We start from the raw sequence: 23,187 nt of genomic DNA on the forward strand, positions 1-23,187 counted from the left end.
TCGCTAAGGAAAATAACAAATTCATTGACTTTTAAATACTATTTAGCAATCTCTCTTTATTGCAGTGGATGCGCGGAGCCACGGCCTAGCAGCGCAGGAAGCCTGGGCCTTGAGTTGAGCGGATTCCCAGCGCGATGCCGCTGCCCCCTGGGCCCGGTCCTCGGCTCCGTTTGCGGCCGGGGACTCCGGCTTTCCCCCCCTCGGCCCGGTCCCGTGGCTTGGCTCCGTTTGCGGTGGGGGATTCGGGCTTTCCCCCCCTCGGCCCGGTCCCGGGGCTCAGCTCCTTTGCGGCCGGGGACTCGGGCTTTCCCCCACTTGGCCCGGTCCCGGGGCTCAGCTCCATTTGCAGTGGGAGCTCAGCTCGGGTGACTCGGGCCGGGCCTCAGGCTCTATGCCGCCCATAGGGTCTCTGTAGCTTTCTCCCCTCAGTCATAGAGTCATAGAGTTTTACAGCACAGAAAGAGGCCCTTCGGCCCATCGTGTCTGCGCCGCCCATCCCTCCCTGTCCAGTCTAATCTCATTTTCCAGCATTTGGTCCATAGCCTTGTATGCAATGGCATTTCAAGTGCTCATCCAAATACTTCTTGAATGTTGTGAGGGTTCCTGCCTCTACCACCCTTTCAGGCAGTGAGTTCCAGCTTCCAACCACCCTCTGGGTGAAAAAGTTCCTCCTCAAATCCCCCCTAAATCTCCTGCCCCTTACCCTGAATCTGTGCCCCCTTGTTATTGACCCCCCTACTAAGGGGAAAAGTTCCTCTTTATCTACCCTATCTATGCCCCTCATCATTTTGTACACCTCAATCAGGACCCCCCTCAGCCTCCTTTGCTCCAAGGAAAACAACCCCAGCCTGTTGAGTCTTTCTTCATAGCTGAGGCGCTCCATCCCAGGTAACATCCTGGTGAATCTTCTCTGCACCCTCTCCAAAGCAATCACATCCTTCCTATAGTGAGGCGACCAGAACTGCACACAGTACTCCAGCTGTGGCCTCACCAGCGTTTTGTACAGCTCCATCATAACCTCCCTGCTCTTATATTCTATGCCTCTGCTAATGAAGGCAAGTATCCCATAAGCCTTTTTAACCACCTTATCTACCTGTTCCGCTGCCTTCAGGGATCTATGTACATGTACACCAAGATCCCTCTGACCCTCTGTACTTCCTAGGGTCCTACCACTCATTGTGTATTCCCTTGCCTTATTTGTCCGTCCAAAATGCATCAACTCGCACTTTTCCGGGTTAAATTCCATTTGCCACTTTTCCGCCCATCTGACCAACCCGTTAATATCGTCCTGTAGCCTGAGGCTTTCCTCCTCGCAATTTACCACCCCACCAATTTTCGTGTCATCCGCGAACTTACTGATCATACCCTTTACATTCTCATCCAAATCATTAATGTAGATCACAAACAGCAAGGGACCCAGCACCGATCCCTGAGGTACCCCACTGGACACAGGCTTCCAGTCACAAAAGCAACCTTCGACCATCACCCTCTGCCTCCTGCCACTCAGCCAGTTTAGGATCCAACGCGCCAAGGCCCCCTGGATCCCATGGGCCCTTACCTTCTTGACCAGTCTCCTATGCGGGACCTTATCAAAAGCTTTACTGAAGTCCATGTAAACCACATCCACAGCATTTCCCTCATCCACACACCTAGTCACCCCCTCGAAAAATTCAATCAGATTGGTCAGACATGATTTACCCTTGACAAAGCCATGCTGACTATTCCCGATTAATCCTTGCCTCTCCAAGTGGAGACTAATTTTGTCCCTCAGAATTTTTTCCAATAATTTCCCTACCACAGATGTTAGGCTCACTGGCCTGTAATTCCCTGGTTTATCCCTGCTACCCTTCTTGAATAATGGTACTACGTTAGCTGTTCTCCAGTCCTCTGGTACATCCCCTGTGGCCAGAGAGGTTCTGAAAATTTGTGTCAGAGCCCCTGCAATCTCCTCCTTTGCCTCACACAACAGCCTGGGATACATCTCGTCCAGGCCTGGGGATTTATCCACTTTTTGGCCTGCTAAAACCGCTAGTACCTCCTCCCTCTCGATGCTAATATGTTCAAGTATGTCACAGTCCCCTTGCCCGACTTCTATGTCTACATCGTCTTTCTCCATAGTGAACACTGAGGCAAAAAATTCATTTAAAACCCCACCTACTTCACCTGGCTCTACACACAGCTTGCCACTTTGGTCCCTAATGGACCCTACCCTTTCCCTGGTTATCCTCTTGCCCTTAATATACTTATAAAACATCTTAGGATTTTCCTTTATTTTGCTCGCCTGTGTTATTTCATGGCCCCTCCTCGCCCTCCTAATTTCCTTTTTAAGTATGCCCCTGCACCTCTTATACTCCTCTAGGGCTTCCACCGTCTTTTGTCTTTTGTAACTGCCAAAAGCCCCCCTTTTTTTCCTAATGCATTTTTGTATATCCTTTGTCATCCAAGGTTCCCTTTGCTTGTTGGTCCCACCCTTGACCTTTACAGGAACATGTTGGCGCTGTACTCTCTCTATTTCCCTTCTGAAAGCCTCCCACTGTTTTGATGTGGATTTTCCTATAAGTAGCTGCTCCCAGTCCACTTTTGCCAGATCCTGTCTTACCTTATTAAAATCGGCCTTCCCCCAATTTAGAACCCTGATTTCCGGGCCGTCTTTGACTTTTTCCATGACCACCTTAAATCTCACCGAATTGTGGTCACTATCGCCAAAATGCTCTCCTACAGACACTTCCACCACCTGCCCGGCTACATTCCCTAGAATTAGGTCCAGTACCACCCCCTCTCTTGTAGGACTTTCTACATGTTGGCTCAAAAAGCTTTCCTGGATGCACTTTAAGAATTCTGCTCCCTCCAAGCCTTTCACACTCTGACTATCCCAATTTATATTGGGGAAGTTGAAATCCCCCACTATTACTACCCTATTATTTTCACACTTTTCTGATATCTGCCTGCATATCTGTTCCTCTATCTCCCCCTGACTGTTTGGGGGCCTATAGTACACTCCCAGCAAGGTGCTTGACCCCTTTTTGTTTTTAAGTTCTACCCATATGGCCTCATTAGAGGAACCCGCTAATATATCATCCCTCCTTACAGCAGTAATAGACTCCTTAATTAATATTGCAACACCCCCTCCCCTTTTACACCCCCCTCTGTCTCGCCTGAAGATTCTATACCCCGGAATATTTAGCTGCCAGTCCTGACCCTCCCTCAACCATGTCTCCGTGATAGCAACAATATCGTACTCCCATGTGTTCAACAACAACTTCAGTTCATCCACCTTATTTGCAGGACTCCTTGCATTAAAATAAATGCCTTCCAGCCCTGCCATATTCCCTTTTGCCTTCACATCTTTGCTCTGCCTTCCCTGCTGACTTGTTTTTTCCTCCTTATTTGGCTGTACATCACCCCCTACTATAGCTCCACTCTGTATCCCATCCCCCTGCCGAATTAGTTTAAACCCCCCGCAGCAGTGCTAGCAAACCTCCCCGCAAGGATATTGGTTCCCCTCTGGTTCAGGTGTAAACCGTCCGACTTGTACAAGTCCCACCTGTCCCAGAAGCAGACCCAGTGACCCAGGAAACTAAAGCCCTCCCTCCTGCACCATCCCTTTAGCCACGCATTCATCTGTTCTATCCTCCTATTCCTATACTCACTAGCACGTGGCACCGGGAGTAATCCAGAGATTACAACCTTTGAGGTCCTGCTCCTTAATCTTGCCCCTAGCTCCCTAAATTCTTGCTGCAGGACCTCATCCCTCTTTTTACCTATGTCGTTGGTACCAATGTGGACCACGACCTCTGGCTGTTCACCCTCCCCCTCCAGAATGCCCTGCAGCCGCTCCGTGACATCCTTGACCCTGGCACCAGGGAGGCAACAAACCATCCTGGATTCACGTCTACGGCCACAGAAACGCCTATCTGTTCCCCTTACTATAGAATCCCCTACGACTATTGCTCTCCCACTCTTTTTCCTCCCCTCCTGGGCAGCAGGAGCGCCCCCAGTGCCAGGAAGCTGGCTGCCGCTGCCTTCCCCTGGTGAGTCATTCCCTCCAACAGTATCCAAAATGGTATACTTGTTTGAGAGGGGAATGGTCACAGGGGTTTTCTGCACTACCTGCCTACTTCTATTGCTCCGCCTGGTGGTCACCCATTTCCTTTCTTCCTGTGCAGCCCTTCCCTGCGGTGTGACCAACTCACTAAACGTGCTATCCACGAACTTCTCAGCCTCGTGAATGCTCCACAACCCATCCACCCGCAGCTCCAGATCCTCAATGCGGTCTGCTAATAGCTGCAGATGGATGCATTTCCTGCACACGTAGTCACCAGGGGCAGTGTCACTGAATTCCCACATGGAGCAGGAGGAGCACATCACAGGGCTGGGCTCTCCTGGCATGACTTTCCCCTTAATTAATTTAAATTAATTTACTATCACCAATTAAAGATATCTCTAAGGCTCTTGTATAGTCTACCAACAGTACCTGCTACACCAGAAAAGACCCTAGTAACGATAAACTACAGAGTTAAAGTTTAAAAAAGAGAAATACTCACCAGCCCCGGCCTCGCGGAAGTAGGAGCAGCGATGATGGGCCGGCGGGGAAGGAGCTGCTGCTCGGGGCCGTGGTCGCGGCCCTTTGCCCGGAGGCTCGCCAACTTTGATGGCCATTTCAAGTGGCTGTGCTGGCGCCGGCTGCCCGTCTCCGAGCCCGAGTGGCGCCGGGTGCTGGAGCCTCTGCTCCGCTGCGGGGCTGCACCGACCGGCGCCCGGACTCGCTCTCGCTCGGGCCGCCACACCATGGCGCTGGCCGCCGCCGCCCTGCTCTCGCTCGGCTGCTTCTTCCTCCTCTGCAGCCGCCCCGGCGCTCGCTTCCTGAGCTTCTGTGGCCGGGCTCTGCTCAGCCAGGTCGGTATCCGCCTCGACTTCTGCGAGAGGTTACACTGCCAATGCTTTCAAAATACCTCTCTTTATTGTAGTGGATGTCAGAGAGATTCTAAGAAACGCTGTTAACCCAGCTAGCATTTATCTAGCGCCTTCAACTTCTAACTTTCCCCCACACCCCCCATTACCCCTTCCCCCAACCTCTACCCCCCCACCCCCCCTTTCCCCCTTCCCCCACGCCCCCTTTCCCCCTTCCCCCACCCCCCTTTCCCCCCACCCCCCTTACACCCCTCCACCCCCCTTCCCCCCCTCCCCACCCAGTCCCCCCCTCCCCACCCCCCTTATCTCCCCCTCCCCACCCCGCTTTTCCCACCCCCACCCACCCCCCTTCCCCCCACCCCACTTCCCCCCACCCCACTTTCCAAACCCCCTCCCCAACCCCCTTTCCCCCTCCCCCTTTCCCCACCTCCCTTTTCTCCCCACCTCACTTTTCCTCCCCACCCCCCTTTCCCCCACCCCCCTTTCCCCCCTCCCTACCCCCCTTCCCCCCTCCCCACCCCCCTTTCCCCCCTCCCCACCCCACTTTCCCCCCTCCCCACCCCCCTTTCCCCCCTCCCCACCCCCCTTTCCCCCCTCCCCAACCCCCTTCCCCCACCCTCCCCACCCCCCTTTCCCCCCTCCCCACCCCACTTTCCCCCCTCCCCAACCCCCTTCCCCCACCCTCCCCACCCCCCTTTCCCCCCTCCGCACCCCCCTTTCCCCCCTCCCCAACCCCTTTCCCCCCTCCCCATCCCCCCTCCCCACCCCCCTTTCCCCCCCTTTCCACCCCTTTCCCTTTCTCTTTCCCCCCTTTCCCTTCCCCCTCCCCAGTCGCTCTCTCTCTTCCCCCCAGTCGTGCTCTCTCTTCCCCCCAGTCGTGCTCTCTCTTCCCCCCGTCACTCTCTCTCTTCCCCCCAGTCGCTCGCTCTCTCTCTTCCCCCCAGTCGCTCGCTCTCTCTCTTCCCTCCAGTCGCTCGCTCTCTCTCTTCCCCCCAGTCGCTCGCTCTCTCTCTTCCCCCCAGCCGCTCGCTCTCTCTCATCCCCCCAGTCGCTCTCTCTCTCTCTTCCCCCCAGTCGCTCGCTCTCTCTCTTCCCCCCGTTGCTGGCTCTCTCTCTTCCCCCCAGTCGCTCGCTCTCTCTCTTCCCCCCAGTCGCTCGCTCTCTCTCTTCCCCCCAGTCGCTCTCTCTCTCTCTTCCCCCCAGTCGCTCTCTCTCTCTCTTCCCCCCAGTCGCTCTCTCTCTCTTCCCCCCAGTTGCTCTCTCTCTCTCTTCCCCCAGTTGCTCTCTCTCTCTCTCTTCGCCCCAGTCGCTCCCTCTCTCTCTTCCCCCCAGCCGCTCCCTCTCTCTCTTCCCCCCAGTCGTTCCCTCTCTCTCTTCCTCCCAGTCGCTCCCTCTCTCTCTTCCCCCCAGTCGCTCTCTCTCTTTCTTCCAACAACAACATGCCCTCAAAAAAGCTTCGGCACCGCCGGGCACCGCCAGCTAGTCTATCTATATATATATAATTGCTCTTCTGTCTGTCTGTCTGTCTGTCCTCTATACACTCAAAAATTATAGAGCGTACCTACACGTGTGTTACATCAAAAGAAAGCTTACGATTCTGGAACGGTCATAAGCATATCTACTTTTCGGTGAGACAAAAATTGTGCCGACGGTATCGAAAACACGTTCAAAATTCCGCTCATTATCTGCTCATTAGCATCGAGTGACGTGAAGGTTGACCAATCATACAGTCGAGCGACCTGACAGTTGACCAATTGCTGCGTCACGGGGGCGGGTTCATTGCGTGTGCGGGCGGACAATCCTGCAGTTGAGTGACGTGATGATTGACCAATCCTACACTTCAGTGACCTGATGGTTGACCAATCTGTGCGTGTGTGGGCGGGCCTAATCATTCTCAACTGAGGTGAGTGTCCGCCATCTTGATTCCTAATGATTTTTTTCCCCACTTTCTGTGTGTTTATTTTTCCCACTTTCTGTGTGTACCCCGTTAGGTTATTTTGTGCAGTTGTCTTCTTAGCTATGGGGTGCTTAAAAACCTGAACGTTGATATTTAGGAATCTCTCTTTATTGTAGTGGAAGCGCAGAGCCGCGGCCTAGCAGTGTGGGAAGCCTGGGCCTCGAGTTCAGCGGATTCCCGACGCACCCGGAAACTGTCGAGCCTGCTAAAGGCCCTCGGCGTCTCACTCTCCCCCCCACCCAGTCTCTCTCTCTTTCTTCCCCACGCAGCCTGAAAGCCCGGGGGAAGAGGGAAGCGAGCAGCTGAGCGGCAGCGTCTCTCTCTCCCGGAACCTGTCGAGTCTGCTGAAGGCCCTCGGCGTCTCACTCTCCCCCCCAGTCTCTCTCTCTCTCTTCCCCGTGCAGCCCGAAAGCCCGGGGGAAGAGAGCAGGTGAGCGGCGGCGTCTCTCTCCCCCCCCCCCCCACCGCAGCGAAAGGCGTTCGTCTGCCGCCCGGCAAATCGGTTCCAAAGGCCCGCCGCGTTCACAATGAGCAACCCCGGGCTCGCTTCGGAACGATGGGCACCCGACCTCCCGATGTCAGACTGACTCCGTTCTGGTACCGGAAAGGAGGGAAAAACAGGGGGAGGGAGAAACATAGAAACATAGAAACATAGAAGATAGGAGCAGGAGTAGGCCATTCGGCCCTTCGAGCCTGCTCCACCATTCAATGAGATCATGGCTGATCATCCAAATTCAGTACCCTGTCCCTGCCTTCTCCCCATATCCCTTGGTCCCTTTAGCCTTAAGAAATATATCCAACTCTTTTTTGAATATATTTAATGAACTGGCCTCCACCACCCTCTGTGGCAGAGAATTCCACAGGTTCACCACTCTCTGGGTGAAGAAATTCCTCCTCATTTCAGTCCTAAGTGGCTTACCCCTTATCCTTAGACTATGACCCCTGGTTCTGGACTCCCCGGCCATCATAAACATCCTTCCTGCATCTAGTCTGTCCAGGCCTGACAGAATTTTATAAGTTTCGATGAGATCCCCTCTCAATCTTCTAAACTCCAGTGAGTATAAGCCCAATCGACACAATCTCTCCTCATACGTCATTCCTGCCATCCCAGGTATCAGCCTGGTGAATCTTCGCTGCACTCCTTCCATGGCAAGAACGTCCTTCCTCAGGTAAGGCGACCAAAACTGCACACAATACTCAAGGTGCGGTCTCACCAAGGCCCTGTACAACTGTAGCAAGACATCCTTGTTCCTGTACTCGAACCCTCTTGCTACGAAGGCCATCAAACCATATGCCTTCTTTACCGTCTGCTGCACCTGCATGCTTACCTTCAGTGACTGGTGCACAAGAACACCCAGGTCTCTTTGCACTTCCCCTTCTCCCAATCTATTGCCATTCAAATAATAATCTGCCTTCCTGTTTTTGCCACCAAAGTGGATAACCTCACATTTATCCAAAATATAGTGCATTTGCCATGTTTCTGCCCAATCACCCAATCTGTCCAAATCGTACTGGAGTTTCACGACATCCTCCTCACAGCTTACCCTCCCACCCAGCTTTGTGTCATCTGCAAATTTGGAGATATTACATCCAATTCCCTCGTCCAGATCATTAATATATATTGTGAACAGCTGGGGTCCTAGGACCGATCCTTGCGGTACCCCACTAGTCACTGCCTGCCACTCGGAAAATGACCCATTTATTCCAACTCTTTGCTTTCTGTCCGCCAACCAGTTCTCTATCCAAGTCAATACCTTGCCCCCAATCCCATGTGCCTTAATTTTGCACGCTAATTTCTTATGTGGGACCTTATCGAAAGCCTTCTGAAAGTTCAAATACACCACATCCACTGGTTCTCCCTTATCTATTTTACCAGTTACATCCTCAAAAAATTCCAGTAGATTAGTCAAGCATGATTTACCTTTTGTAAATCCATGTTGACTTTGTCCAATCCTGTCACTGCTTACCAAGTGCTCTGCTATTACATCTTTTATAATAGATTCTAGCATTTTCCCCACTACCGATGTCAGGCTTACCGGTCTATAATTCCCCGCTTTTTCTCGACCACCTTTTTTTGAATAGTGGGGTAACATTAGCTACCCTCCAATCCATGGGTACCGTTCCAGAGTCTATCGAGTTCTGGAAGATGACCAGCAATGCATCTACTATTTCCAGGGCCACTTCCTTAAGGACCCTGGGATGTAGATTATCAGGCCCTGGGGATTTATCGGCCTTTAGTCCCATCAATTTTCCTAACACCATTTCCCTACAAATACTGATTTCTTTCAGTTCTACCCTTTCATCAGGCCCTATGTTCCCCGGCATCTCTGGGAGGTTATTTGTGTCCTCCTTTGTGAAGACAGAACCAAAGTATGAATTTAGTTGGTCCACCATTTCTTTGTTTCCCATTATAAATTCCCCTGATTCTGACTGTAAGGGACCTACGCTTGACTTCACCAACCTTTTTCTCTTCACATATCTATAAAAGCTTTTACAGTCAGTTTTTATGTTCCCTGAAAGCTTACTCTCATATTCTATTTTCCCTTTCTTAATTAATCCCTTTGTCCTCCTTTGTTGAATCCTAAACTGCTCCCAATCCTCAGGATTATTGCTTTTTCTGGCCAATTTATATGTCGTCTCCTTGGATCTTATGCTATCCCTAATTTCCCTTGTTAGCCACGGTTGAGTCACCTTTTTTGTTTTATTTTTATGCCAAACTGGGACGAACAAATTCTGTTGCTCATCCATTCAGTCTTTGAATGTTTGCCATTGCCTATCCACTGTCAACCCTTTGAGTGCCATTCCCCAATCAATCCTACCCAGCTCGCTCCTCAGACCATCATAGTTTCCTTTATTTAAATTGAGGACCCTAGTCTCTGAGTCAACTACTTCATTGTCCATCTTAATGAAGAATTCGATCATATTATGATCGCTCAGACCCAAGGGGCCTCGTACAACAAGATTGCTAATTAATCCTTTGTCGTTGCATAATACCCAGTTTAAGATGGCCTGATCTCTGGTTGGTTCCTCGACATATTGGTCCAGGAAACCATCCCGTAAACACTCCAGGAATTCCTCCTCCACAGTATTGTTACTAATTTGGTTGGCCCAATCTATATGTAGATTAAAGTCACCCATGATGACTGCTATGCCCTTATTGCATGCTTCTTTAATTTCCCTTTTAATGCCATCCCCAACCTCCGACTTACTGTTGGGAGGTCTATATACCACTCCCACTAATGTTTTTTCCCCCTTAGTATTTCTCAATACTACCCATACAGATTCCACATCATCAGAGCTAATATCCTTCATTACAATCTTTAACCAGTAATGCTACCCCACCTCCCTTTCCTTTTTGCCTATCTTTCCTGAATATCGAATACCCCTGGATACTGAGTTCCCAGCCTTGGTCCCCCTGGAGCCTTGTATCTGTAATTCCAATCATATCATATTCATTTACCTCTTTTTGCGCTGCTAATTCATCCACCTTATTACGAATGCAATAAGGTGGATGAAAGAGGAGTTGGGGTGAGAGGGGTTGGAGAGTAGGGGTGAAAGAGGAGTTGGGGAGGGGGGTTGGAGAGTAGGGGTGAAAGAGGAATTGGGGTGAGGGGAGTTGGAGAGTAACAACAACTTGCATTTAGATAGCGCCTTTAACATAATAAAACATCCCAAGGTGCTTCACTGTAGCGTTAGCAAACTAAATGTGACTCTGAGCCACATGAGGAGATATTCGGGCCGATGACCAAAAGCTTGTTCACAGAGGTAGGTTTTAAGGAATGTCTTAAAGGAGGAACGAGAGGTAGAGAGGCGGAGAGGTTTCGGGAGGGAATTCCAGAGCTTAGAACCTCGACAGCTGAAGGCACGGCCACCAATGGTGGAGCGATTAAAATCGGGGATGTGCAAGAGGCCAGAATTGGAGGAGTGCAGAGATCTCAGAGGTTGTAGGGCTGGAGGAGTTTACAGAGATAAGGAGAGGGGAGGCCATGGAGGATTCCTCTGGTGCTGGAATCAAGAACAAGAGGCCAGAATCTTAAAATTAGAGCTCGGCCATTCAGGGGTGACATCAGACGGCACTTTTTCACACACAGGGTAGTAGAAATGTGGAACTCTCTCCCCCAAAAGGCTGTGGATGCTGGGGGTCGATTGGAGCTTTCAAGACTGAGATGATCGATTTTTGTGAGGTAATTGTTCCAAGGGATGTGGAATAAAGGCGGGTAAATGGAGTTAAGATACGGGTCAGCCCTGATCTAATTGAATGGTGGAGCAGGCTCGAGGGGCTGAATGGCCTCCTCCTGTTCCTAATGTTCCTGTGACACACTCAGAAATGCCCCGGACCAGTGAAATCCCACTGGGCCCCAGCACATGCTCAACGGAAAGCCCAGGTCAAGGGCAGGCCCACTGTGCCCTCTCTGAACCCAGTTTGCTGCTCCCTCTGTGCCCAGCACTGCCTGCACCCCCGGCACATGGCAGTGGAATTTCAAAAGAAGGAAACATAGAAGATAGGAGCAGGAGTAGGCCATTCGGCCCTTTGAGCCTGCTCCGCCATTCAATGAGATCATGGCTGATCATTCAAATTCAGTACCCTAATCGAAATTCAGCATGTGAAAGACTTTTAGAAAGCATTCAAGGAGTTTTCAGAGAGTTGGGATCTTTCTCTACTCTCGGGGAGTTAGATATCAGCCTTTCTCCTGTGAATATAGAGCTGCCTTATAGGGCCGTGATCATCTTTGAAAGAGCTGCCAATTAGTCTCACTCCCCGGGCCTGTCCCCACAGCCCCACAAACTTTTCCTTTAAGCAGATCCAATTCCCTTTTGAAAGTTACTATTGAATCTGCATCCACCCCCTTTCAGACAGTGCATTCCAGATCACAACAACTCACTGAGTGAAAAATGTTTCATTGCCTCTCTGGCTTTTTGTCCATTATTTGACGTGATGTGTTTATTTGTGAAATATATTTTCTGAGTGGAATTAAATTTAAAACCAGGTTTGCAGGCGTGATGCTCTATTCACACATCGAAGGTGAGAGAGATGCTGTGGGGCACACACTTAGTCCAGTAGCTGAAAGGGATTAACAGACAGGGTTTGTGTTTAGTAATCCCGGGCGTGTTACCGATACCTTCCCTGGATACCAAGGCTAGGAGAGGCACTCTGGAATGTATGGGGAGCTGGGACTTGTCCATGAGAGTAACCGAAGGTATGAGAACTGAAATAATCTAGAGTTAGAAAGGAGAAAAGGCCCAAAAATGGAGCAGTCGGTAACAGGACATCAATTAGTCTCCTCTTATCTTGGAGAAATCAAGGACTCGACAGAACTATGTGTCTGATACAAAGCTGATTTATTTGACATATCAAAATATTAAACTCCAGCCCAGTTATAGGGTTATTAACATCAGCAGAAACAAACCCGGACTGCCAGAATGAACATGGTTCAGTCCTGGATGTGTTTAACAGCAGCAATAACAGCAGAATCCAACCCCTGCAGTCGGTCGTGAACTCGCTGGTGTGTCTGCAGGTTGGATGACTGAGTGAATCCCTTCCCACACATGGAGCAGGTGAACAGACTCTCCCCAGTGTGAACTCGCTGGTGTCTCAGCTGGTGAAATGATTTAATGAATCCCTTCCCACACACAGAGCAGGTGAATGGACTCTCCCCAGTGTGAACTCGCTGGTGTACAGTGAGGTGGGATGACTGAGTGAATCCCTTCCCACACACGGAGCAGGTGAACGCCCTCTCCCCAGTGTGAACTCGCTGGTGTCTCAGATGTTGGGAAGAACAAATGAATCCCTTCCCACACATGGAGCAGGTGAACGGCCACTCCTCAGTGTGAACTCGCTGGTGTACAATGAGGTTGCATGAATGCCTGAACCTCTTCCCACAGTGAGAGCAACTGAACGGTCTCTCATCAGTGTGAACTCGCTGATGTTGAATTAGTCCCTCAGAACTTTTAAAGCAGTTCCCACAATCAGCGCATTTAAAAGGTCTCTCATCACTGTGAACTCGCTGGTGTGATCGGAGAGCAGATGAGTGAGTGAAACCCTTCCCACACACGGAGCAAGTGAACAGTCTCTCCCCAGTGTGACAGCATTGATGAGTTTCTAGCTGGGATGGGTAATTAAATCCCTTCCCACAATCCTCACATTTCCAGGGTTTCTCCATGGTGTGGGTGTCCTTGTGTCTCTCCAGGTTGGGCGATCAGTTGAAGCCTCGTCCACACACAGAACACGTGTACGGTTTCTCCCTGCTGTGAATGGTGCGATGTTTTTTCAGGCTGTGTAACTGGTTAAAGCTCTTTCCACAGTCAGTGCACTGGAACACTCTCACTCAGCTGTGTGTGTCTCGGTGCTTTTCCAGTCACACTGATGTTTGGAATCTTTTCCCACAGACAGAACAGACAAATATTTCTCCTTCCACATTCAAAGGCCGATGATATTCAGGTCCTGATGAATGGAGTGACTCTGTCAGATGTTGATGTGATGTTTGGTTTGAGTTTCCCATCTGCAAATCCTCACCTTCTAATACCCTGTAAAAGGAGTTTACAAAAGACATCATTGTAAGTACAGGATTAAAATTCAGAACAGACAATTCTAGTTTCTATGGAACATTTTTTCCTCTCTTGTTCCCCCAGAGCTGTAAATCCCCATCCCACACACTCTCCCTCCATCTTGTGCTGAAATCCAAACCCATCGCACCATCTCCAACATTTCTGTCCCCCACTCCCAGTTTTCCCCCTCTCTCTACTCTGGCTGGGTTCAGTTCTACACCCGCTGTGTGCAGAGTGAGAATAAAATCAATGAGTCAATGATGGTCTCTCCTGGTCACTGGGACCCTGAAGCCCCGCCCACTGTCTGTTCCTGTACCAAGATGGCCATGCATGTGCCCTGCTGCAGGTGGAACCGGCCTGTCTTTCCTCCACCAAGATGGTGGCGCGTAACCCGGGCCTGTCATCGAGAAAAAGCCTCACCGCTGCCGTCCGGTGGAACACAGACCGGGCTGCTGGACCTCATTCAAGCCTGAGGCCGTTCTCTACCTTTATAAACCCTGCGGCGTGGCCTACCCGCAGTTTATTAATCTCCCGACCCCACTCCCGCCGACCTGCAGCTCTGCCCAGGGACTGCGCAGAGCCTGTCCCACGCCTGCGCACTGGGGTCCTGACAACCTCCCCAGAAAACCTGACAGAGGAATCTGGATTGTCCCCATCACTCATTCTTAAAGGGACAGCACCCTGTGTCTGGGCAGCTGCCGTTAAAGGCACAGACACAGCTTCACCCTTCTCTATTATAAATAAAAACAGGAAATACTCAGCAGGTCAAGCAGCATCTGTGGAGTGAGAATCAGCGTTAATAGATAGATCTTGCCTAACCAACTTCTTTTGAAAGAGGTGACGTCCCGAATTAAATGGGGCGTATCCCAAATTAAATGGTGTAGTGTACCTGGACATCCAAAAGGCCTTTGACAAAGTATTGCATGAGGGACTTCTTTACAAACTAAGGTCAGTAGGTTTCAAGGTGAAACATGCATATTGATTGATTACTGTCGAGGTGAAGCTAGGTTGCAAAGGGAGGATACTGAGTGGGTTACCCCAGGGGTCTGTGCTGGGAATCCCTCCTGGTCTTGGTCTACAAAGGTGACCTGGAATCATAATCATAATATAAAACAGTTACATTTGGAGATGACACCAAGCTAGGACAGAATGTGAATTCAGATAAGGCAACTAGGATCTTACAAAGGGAGCTTTCAAAGAATGACCATTGGCAGATGAAACTCAAGATAGAAAAAGGCAAGATACTGTTTATTAGGGAAAAATAGAAATGGGTGGGATAGAACTTGTCAAGTGGGAAGATGAGACAAACCTTAGGGTGTTAGATGAGTCACCACTCATCATTCCTAAAAGGTGTGGCTCATCAATAAACAAAGGAAATAGCATGCTGGGTCATATTGTCCAATCAGTTCAGTTCAAATACCTAGAGCTAATGCCGAAGCTGCCCTGGTCACATTGCACTTGGTATGCTGCATATAGTCCTGGTCACTGTGATATTATGGGAGCCATCCAGGTCTTACTGGCAATCCAGAAGAAAGCAACAAACCCTGATCCATGGTGTTCAAGGGAAGAGTTATGATGTACAACTTGATAAGCAAGTCCTCTTCTTCAACCTCAAGAAGACAGGTCTTAGAAGCAACATTAATAGAGGTATATAAATGTAGTGTATGTAACCTGAAGAAGGAACTATATTCTGCAGCCCCTGTATACTGCAGTTCCAGTAGTGACCACCCCTGTATATAATCCTGTGTAGTAACCTTGCATACTAGTTCCAGTTTTGTCTCCATTCAGTAAACACCTGTTATCACCAACTCCTGCAGTCCGTGTCTCAATTACACACGGACGCTACACTGGCGATGAACAGATCCGAACTTACCTACAGTTCTGCACCACCTCACGGGGATCCATCCCTGAAGCGAAGTTATTGGAGGTCGAGGCCAGAAGGAAGAAATCAAAAAAAAGAAGAAAAAAAAACAAACAGCAGAAACGGGCATCGACCATGGGCAACCGCCCTCTGATTCATCGAATTAGAAGATTTGCAGGAGAGGCTGTCGAGAGCGGGGCTTGGTTATCCAGTCTATGGTGTTCCAGCTAATCGGGCTGGTGGCAGGTAGTACACTGATCCTTCCTGGGCTGCGGCGGGCTAGAGCTCGATCGGGTGGCTTTTCAACGGGGCCGAGCAGCGTTGTCGGGAAGAGGAGAGAGAGAGAGAGGGTGGAGCACACAGGGCGCGGCCGGTGCTACGAAGCCGGGCAGCGTACAGACCCGAGAAGAGGGAGGGAAGTGTCCCATAGGGTCTGCTCTGACGACGGGAACAGTAATTAAAATAAAAGAAATTAGAAGCGCAGAAAGCCGCGAGGAGCTGCAGTTTGCCACGGGGACCGCGGAGAGCGGCATTGGCAGCAGCGCGGGGGGAAGCGCGCGAAGACCATAGGGCGTCGCTATCAAGGCATAAAAATGCCAGCAACAGCGCTAGCAGCAGCAGGAAGGCAGAAAGCGCAGGAGGCGCCATCTTAATCCAGCGGGGAAGAAGGCAAAGCACGGGAGGCACCATTTTGTTCAATCGGGGAAGATGGCAAAGCGCGGGAGGCGCCATCTTAGATCTCCAAGATGCCGAAGACTGGCAATATCACTGCCTTTGATAATGCAATAGAAGACTGGACCACGTATGTGGAAAGAGTTGAAGTATATTGCAAGGCAAATGAAGTAGCCGATGAGAAAAAGGCATTGGTACTACTAAACATAATGGGCGCAAGAACGTACGGCCTATTGCGGAACCTGATCACTCCAGTCAAACCGATGGCGAAGAGTTTTAACAAAATTGTTGATATCCTACAGGAACACCTAAATCCTACACCGCTGCTGATAGCAGAAAGATTTAAATTCCACAAGAGAAATCAGCATAAAGATGAGAGCAATGCTGATTACCTTACGGAACTACGCGGGCTATCGAAGCACTGCCAGTTCGAAGCAGGACTGGCAGATACCCTACGGGACAAATTTGTCTGTGGACTCCTGAGTGAAGGAACCCAGAAGAGGTTACTCTCAGAGAAAGAGCTGACACTAGATAAGGCTTTCAGCGTGGCAGTATCGTATGAAGCAGCAAGGGGAGCTGCGGAAATACAGCAAAAGCCACAGGAATACGGCACCCATGAAATGACATGGGGATTTGAAAAATGTTATCGCTGCGGCAGAACAACCCATGACCAGAAGGACTGCTGGTCCAAGGACAAAACATGCAGGCAATGCGGAAAGATGGGACACATTGCACAAGTTTGCAGGTCCGGGAAGAAGACTAACGACAACAAAAAGGCTACTAAGGAACAGTACAGGAAAGTACAAAAGATGACGGACAGTAGTTCCGAAGACCAGAAGAGCGATAGTGAATCCGGGAACAAGAGACTAAGCTGTCTCAAACTACACAGCGTAATTGCAAAAGAGGATCACCGAATCATTTGGGTCACCCTCACGATAGCAGGGTCCCAAGTCAAAATGGAATTGGATACAGGATCAGCCCTGACCGTCATGAATCGACGAGACTACGAGTGGCTATTCTCACACATACCCTTGAAAGACACATCCATTGTCTTGAAGACGTATACGGGGCAGAAAGTATACCCCAGAGGGAAAATAAGGGTACCTGTCAAATACAACGGCAAGGAAATACAGAAATTGTATCTGTACATACTGCAAGATGGTGGACCACCGTTATTGGGACGTGAATGGATCAGAAAGATAAGTTTAGACTGGCACTCCATTCAGGCACTGACTGTGGCTGGTAAAAAGGATGACGACGTCACACCTGGACGATTGTCAAAAATCTTAGCTAACGCTAAAGAGGTATTTCAACAAGGACTGGGAACTCTTAAAGGCGTAACCGCCTCGGTAAAAATAGAAGAGAATGCAATTCCCAAGTTTTTCAAAGCAAGACCGGTACCATATGCAATTCGCCCAGCCGTCGAGGCAGAGCTGGAGAATCTGGAGAATACAGGCGTGTTATCTAAGGTAGACTGGAGCGAGTGGGCGACACCCATTGTTCCTGTCATGAAGAAAACATTAAACAATAAGTCTGAGGAGCCAAGGAAGGTTCGCATCTGTGGGGACTTCAAGGTGACTGTGAACCCAGTCCTTCACACAGTACAGTATCCTCTTCTGAGGATAGAAGATATTTTCGCCTCACTATCTGGAGGGAAGCGTTTTACAAAAATTGACCTAGCACAAGCATATTTGCAGATGGAGGTTGAAGAATCCTCTAGGAAATATCTCACGATAAACACTCACAAAGGTCTTTACCAGTATAATCGACTGGTATTCGGAGTAGCATCAGCTCTGGCGATATGGCAAAGAGCGATGGAACAAGTCCTGCAAGGGATTCCGGGGACTCCGTGTTACTTGGACGACATCCTAATGACAGGTGAAAATGACAGTGAACACCTTGCCAACCTAGAGCAGGTGCTCACTAGACTAAGAGAACATGGGCTACGAGCCAATCACCCCAAGTGCGAGTTTTTTAAGAAACAGATATCGTATTGTGGCCACGTGATTGATGAAGAGGGGTTACATAAGTCCCCTGACAAAATTGAAGCGGTAGTTAAGGCTCCAGCACCTGAAAATGTGTCGCAACTGAGGTCATTCCTCGGATTGGTGAATTACTACCATAAGTTTTTGCCGAATTTGTCCACAATTCTGCACCCACTGAACGCCCTACTGCAAACTGGAGTAGCATGGAAATGGAGCGATGAATGTAAGCGGGCCTTTCAGAAGTGTAAAGACATGATCACTTCAAGAGAAGTATTGGCTCACTACAACCCATCACTACCGATAAGACTGGCGTGTGATGCGTCTCCCTACGGCATTGGAGCAGTACTGTCACATAAATTCCTTGATGGTTCAGAGAGGCCGATAGCTTTTGCGTCACGCTCATTAACTTCAGCCGAGCGTAACTACGCCCAGCTTGACAGAGAGGCCCTCAGCCTGGTGTGGGGGGTGAAGAAGTTCAATCACTACCTGCAGGGACAGAAATTTACTCTACTAACTGATCATCAACCTCTTGTCTCCATTTTCAACCCTCAGAAGGGTGTCCCGATAATGACAGCACAATGGCTACAGAGGTGGTCCCTTTTCCTAGGGGCACACCAATATGACATAGAGTACAAAGGAACTAAACAGCATGGGAATGCTGATGGATTGTCGCGCCTACCGTTGCCGATGGTGGAAGAAGCACCTGCAGTGGATCCTGTGGAGATATTCCACTCAACCACAGTTGAATGTCTACCTGTGACGAATGCAAACATAGAAAAGGAAACACGAAATGACCCAACACTCTCCAGGTTCTATGATTTAACGGTGAAGGGATGGCCAGCACATGGCGAACCACTGTTGCCAGCATTCTTGGTGAGAAGAGAACAGCTGTCACTGTGCCGAGGAACCTTGATGTGTGGATCCAGTGTAGTAATTCCACCCAAATTGAAGGATAGAGTGCTCAATGAGCTTCATGAGGGTCATCTGGGAGGGGTAAAAATGAAGAACTTAGCCAGAGCGTTTGTGTGGTGGCCGGGTATCGATAGAGAAATCGAAGAGATGACCAAGAGCTGTACAGGATGCCAGAAGGTCCAAAACGCCCCACCACAAACCCCTCTACATCCATGGGAGTGGCCCTCATCTCCATGGCAAAGGGTGCACATTGATTTTGCTGGTCCATTTATGGACTCGATGTTTTTAATTGCGGTGGATGCACATTCAAAGTGGCCAGAGGTAATAAAAATGTCCTCAACCACCACAGAAAAAACTATCACAGTCTTACGAACCATATTCGCCAGAAATGGGCTGCCTGAACAGATTTGCTCTGACAATGGGCCACAGTTTGTGTCTGAAGAGTTCCGGAGGTTCTTAAAGAACAATGGTGTTAAGCATTACACATCCGCCCCATATCATCCAGCCACCAATGGATTGGCTGAGAGGTTCGTTCAAATATTCAAGAAGGCTATCAAGGCAATGTGTAATGAAGACATACCCCTACAACACAAGGTGGATAACTTCTTGTTTGCCTACCGGAATGCGACACATGCGGTTACCAACCAAACTCCAGCCATGATGTTCTTCAATCGAAGACTAAGATGCCGCTTGGATTTGGTTAAGCCAAACATCAGAAGAGATGTGGAGAACAGGCAGTTTCAGAATATGAATGAAAGGCCAACCAGGAGTTTCAAGATAGGTCAACCAGTTTTGGCCCGGGACTACCGCACAGAGAAATGGCAGCCAGGAATGATCTGCACACGGCAAGGACCTCTAACGTATACCGTGGATGTTGGAGAGAGCATTGTAAGAAGCCATGCTGACCAGATTCTAGAGTCACTGGAAAACGTCAAATCTACACCGCGATCCTATACACCTGGTGATGAAACCGAAGTACCAAGTGCATCTACCTCAGAATCGGTGATATTGGAAGCAGACGAACCAAACAACGACGTTGATCCCGAATCAACTTTGCCAGAAGAACCTGATACCCCAAAGAGGCGTTATCCGGACAGAATCAGGAAGCCTCCTCAAAGACTGAATTTATAATTGATTACCTTCAGCTAATGTATATAGCAACTGTAATTGTAAATATGTTATTTAATTATTAATCGAATGTTATGTACTGTTTAGCTAAAAGGGGAGGAATTGTAGTGTATGTAACCTGAAGAAGGAACTATATTCTGCAGCCCCTGTATACTGCAGTACCAGTAGTGACCACCCCTGTATATAAGCCTGTGCAGTAACCTTGCATAGTAGTTCCAGTTTTGTCTCCGTTCAGTAAACACCTGTTATCACCAACTCCTGCAGTCCGTGTCTTAATTACACACAGACGTTACAATAAATACTTGCCTGGATAGAGAAAGTAAATCTGGAACAATACTTTCAGATACATCTGGGCAGCAGGACATGAGAGCACAGGGTTCATGTGTGTGAAGAGCAAATTTAGGATAGACGGCAGGAAATCTTTCTTTACTCAGAGGGTGATCAACAGCTGAAATGGGTTGGCAGCAGGGTGGTTTATGCCAGGACACTGGAGTAATTAAGAAACAGATGCTGTAATGGAAAGATGGTAATGTTGGTATTCTAGAAGGAGATTAAATGGGCTGAAGGGCCATCTTCATCCAAACCTATCCTGTGATCTTGTACAAACAAAATTCAGAATATTCCACCAGGAATTGTAAAAGATAAACTACTGTTTGCTTTAGATGCCAATAAGTCAGGCATCTTCTTAAAGCTGCTAATAGCCAATGTGTACCATCTGTCTAAATATAAAAACATTAGAGCAAACGATTTTATGGTTTTCACAGGAAAAAATGGATGAATTGCAGAATTCAGCCTCTGAAACTCTGGTAACATTCCCAGAATCCCATGTAGTAAAATAGAATTTGCCTTGTTCGGTCGCCAGTAGTCAGTGGTCCTGTGGGTGTTCACTCCTCCTTCTAACAACATTACATTTGGTTATTAGTCACCCACAGGGCCACGATATCTGTAACCAAAATTCCCATGTCGTCACATCATTGCCAGTCACTCTCACAGCTTGCTGTTTGAAATCCTCATAACCTCGGGTTTAGTTTCCAGCCACGTTACAAGGCTGCTTATGTTGTGTCAGCAAACATGAAGGGTTGTATTGAGTGTTTTTAATTTTTGGTGTTAACATGATCATTGAACTCTTTTATGCACCTGTTCCCATTAAATAAGCAAGTGTGACTTTATCCACAATACATGGTGCAGCATCACTGATTAAATTATCTGCATTGCTTTGTGGAGGAAGGTTCCCTTCCTGTCATTGTATGTCCCAAAAGAGCAAGGAGGTTATCGTAAAACTATAAAACGCTAGTTAGGACACAGCTAGAGTACTGAGTACAGTTCTGGTCACCACATTACACGAAGATGTGATTGCACTCGAGAGGGTACAGAGGAGATTCACGAGGGTGTTGCCAGGACTGGAGAATTTTAGCGATGAGGAAAGATTGGATAGGCTGCGGTTGTTTTCTTTGGAACGGAGGAGGCTGAAGGGAGACTTAATTGTGATGTATGAGGGGCCGAGATAGAATGGATAGGAAGGACCTATTTCCCATAGCAGAGAGGTCAATAAGCAGGAAGCATAGATTTAATGTAATTAGTAGAAGGATTAGAGGGGAGTTGAGGAGAACTTTTTTTCACTCAGAGGGTGGTGGGGGTCTGGAACTCACTGCCTGAAAGGGTGGTCGAGGCAGAGACCCTCATCACATTTAAAAAGTATTTCGATATGCACTTGAGGTGCTGTAACCTACAAGGCTACGGACCAAGAGCTGGACAGTGGGATTAGGCTGGGTAGCTCTTTTTCAGCCGGCACAGACACAATGGGCCGAATGGCCTCCTTCTGTGCCGTAAATTTCTGTGATTTCTATGATTCTAATAACGTTTCAGGTCGATGAACTTTCGTCAGAAGTGGAAAAAGTCAGAGATGTAACAGGTTTTATGCAAGTACAGGCAGGGAAAGGGGGGGGGGGCGGAGAGGAAGGAACAAAGCGGAAGGCCTGCGATAGGATGGAAGACAGGAGAGATTAAATGACAAAAGGGATGTTGGTGGATGCAAAAAGGAGATGGTAAAGGGACAGGTAAAGAAACAAAAGATGGGTCTAGAGGAGGTGTAAATGGGAATATCAGAATCATTAGCAACAACTGCCATCAGAAAAAATTGGGGCAGAGGTTATGATCTGAAATTGTTGAACACAATGTTGAGTCTGGAAGGCTGTAGAGTTCCTGATAGAAAGATGAGGTGTTGTTCCTCGAGCTTATGTTGAGCTTCATTGGAACAGTGCAGGAGGCAGAGGACGGAGAGTTCACTGTTATAGTGGGGCGGAGAATTAACCCTTCTCTATGTTGTGTGTTTTTTGGGTAAAAGTAGAGTGCCTCTGCTTGCCTGTGGGGTTGAGGTCGTTTTTTAAAGAGACAGTGTGTGGGAAGAGATTCACTCAGTCATGCACCAATGTTTGCACATTGATAGACCAGCTGGTTCACACTGGTGATAGACCTTTTAAAGGTCTGGACTGTGAGAAGAGCTTCAAAAGCATAAACAATCTGCAGATACACCAAAGCACTCAGGCAGGGGAGAAGCCGTTCACCTGCTCCGTGTGTGGGAAACAAATTACTCGTTCATCCAACCTGCTGAAACACCAGCAAGTTCACATGTGACAGCAGGGGTTGGAAGCTGCTGTTATTGCTGCTCTTAATCAAATCTCGGACTGAGCCGTGTTCATTCTGACAGTTGAGGTATGTTTCTGCTGATATTAATAACCCCCATAACTGGGCTGGAGTTTAATATTCTGGGTATATATCAAATTAATCAAAGGGTGAAGATGCAGGTAAAAATTCTGCTGATTGTGTTTGCCTTCAATGGAGTTTATTTTTACTTTTTCCAAACACTTCACATTTTAAAGGGTTTTCTTCAAATACTGACAACGACCACAATGCAGCTACTATCAGACTCACTGATAAATGGAAAGTTTCTCCTTCTCCACGGTTTCGAACCCTGACACAATTTTAAAGACTTCTAACAGGTCTCCTCTTAGTCTTCTCTTTACCAGTGTAAAGAGCCCCAGCTTGCTCAATCTTGCTTGCTAGTTGCATCCTCTCTGGTGACACCTTTGTAAATCTATTCTGCACTTTCTTCAGTGCTTCAATTCTGTTATATGGAGACCAGAACTGCCCACAGTACTTCAAGTGTGGTCTAACCAAGGTTCTATATAAATCTAACATTACCTCCCTGCATTGTT

At 48.7% G+C, this 23,187-nt stretch overlaps 1 protein-coding gene and 1 pseudogene across 2 annotated transcripts in view; both read right to left on the reverse strand.

Annotated features, from left to right (window-relative positions):
* Window positions 1-23,187, reverse strand: part of LOC147118993 (uncharacterized) — a 74,415-nt pseudogene that overhangs the window by 25,651 nt on the left and 25,577 nt on the right. The gene's annotated exons all lie outside the window — the stretch shown is intronic.
* LOC147118994 (uncharacterized) lies at window positions 12,301-13,160 on the reverse strand. Its single transcript, XM_085987049.1, has one exon. It carries the CDS (start codon window positions 13,027-13,029, stop codon window positions 12,301-12,303), a length of 729 nt encoding a protein of 242 aa, XP_085843175.1. The 5' UTR covers window positions 13,030-13,160.

Source organism: Somniosus microcephalus, chromosome 4 (genome assembly GCF_052327205.1).
Source record: "Somniosus microcephalus isolate GS21.2 chromosome 4, FLI_Smic_1.0, whole genome shotgun sequence".
NCBI lineage: Eukaryota > Metazoa > Chordata > Chondrichthyes > Squaliformes > Somniosidae > Somniosus > Somniosus microcephalus.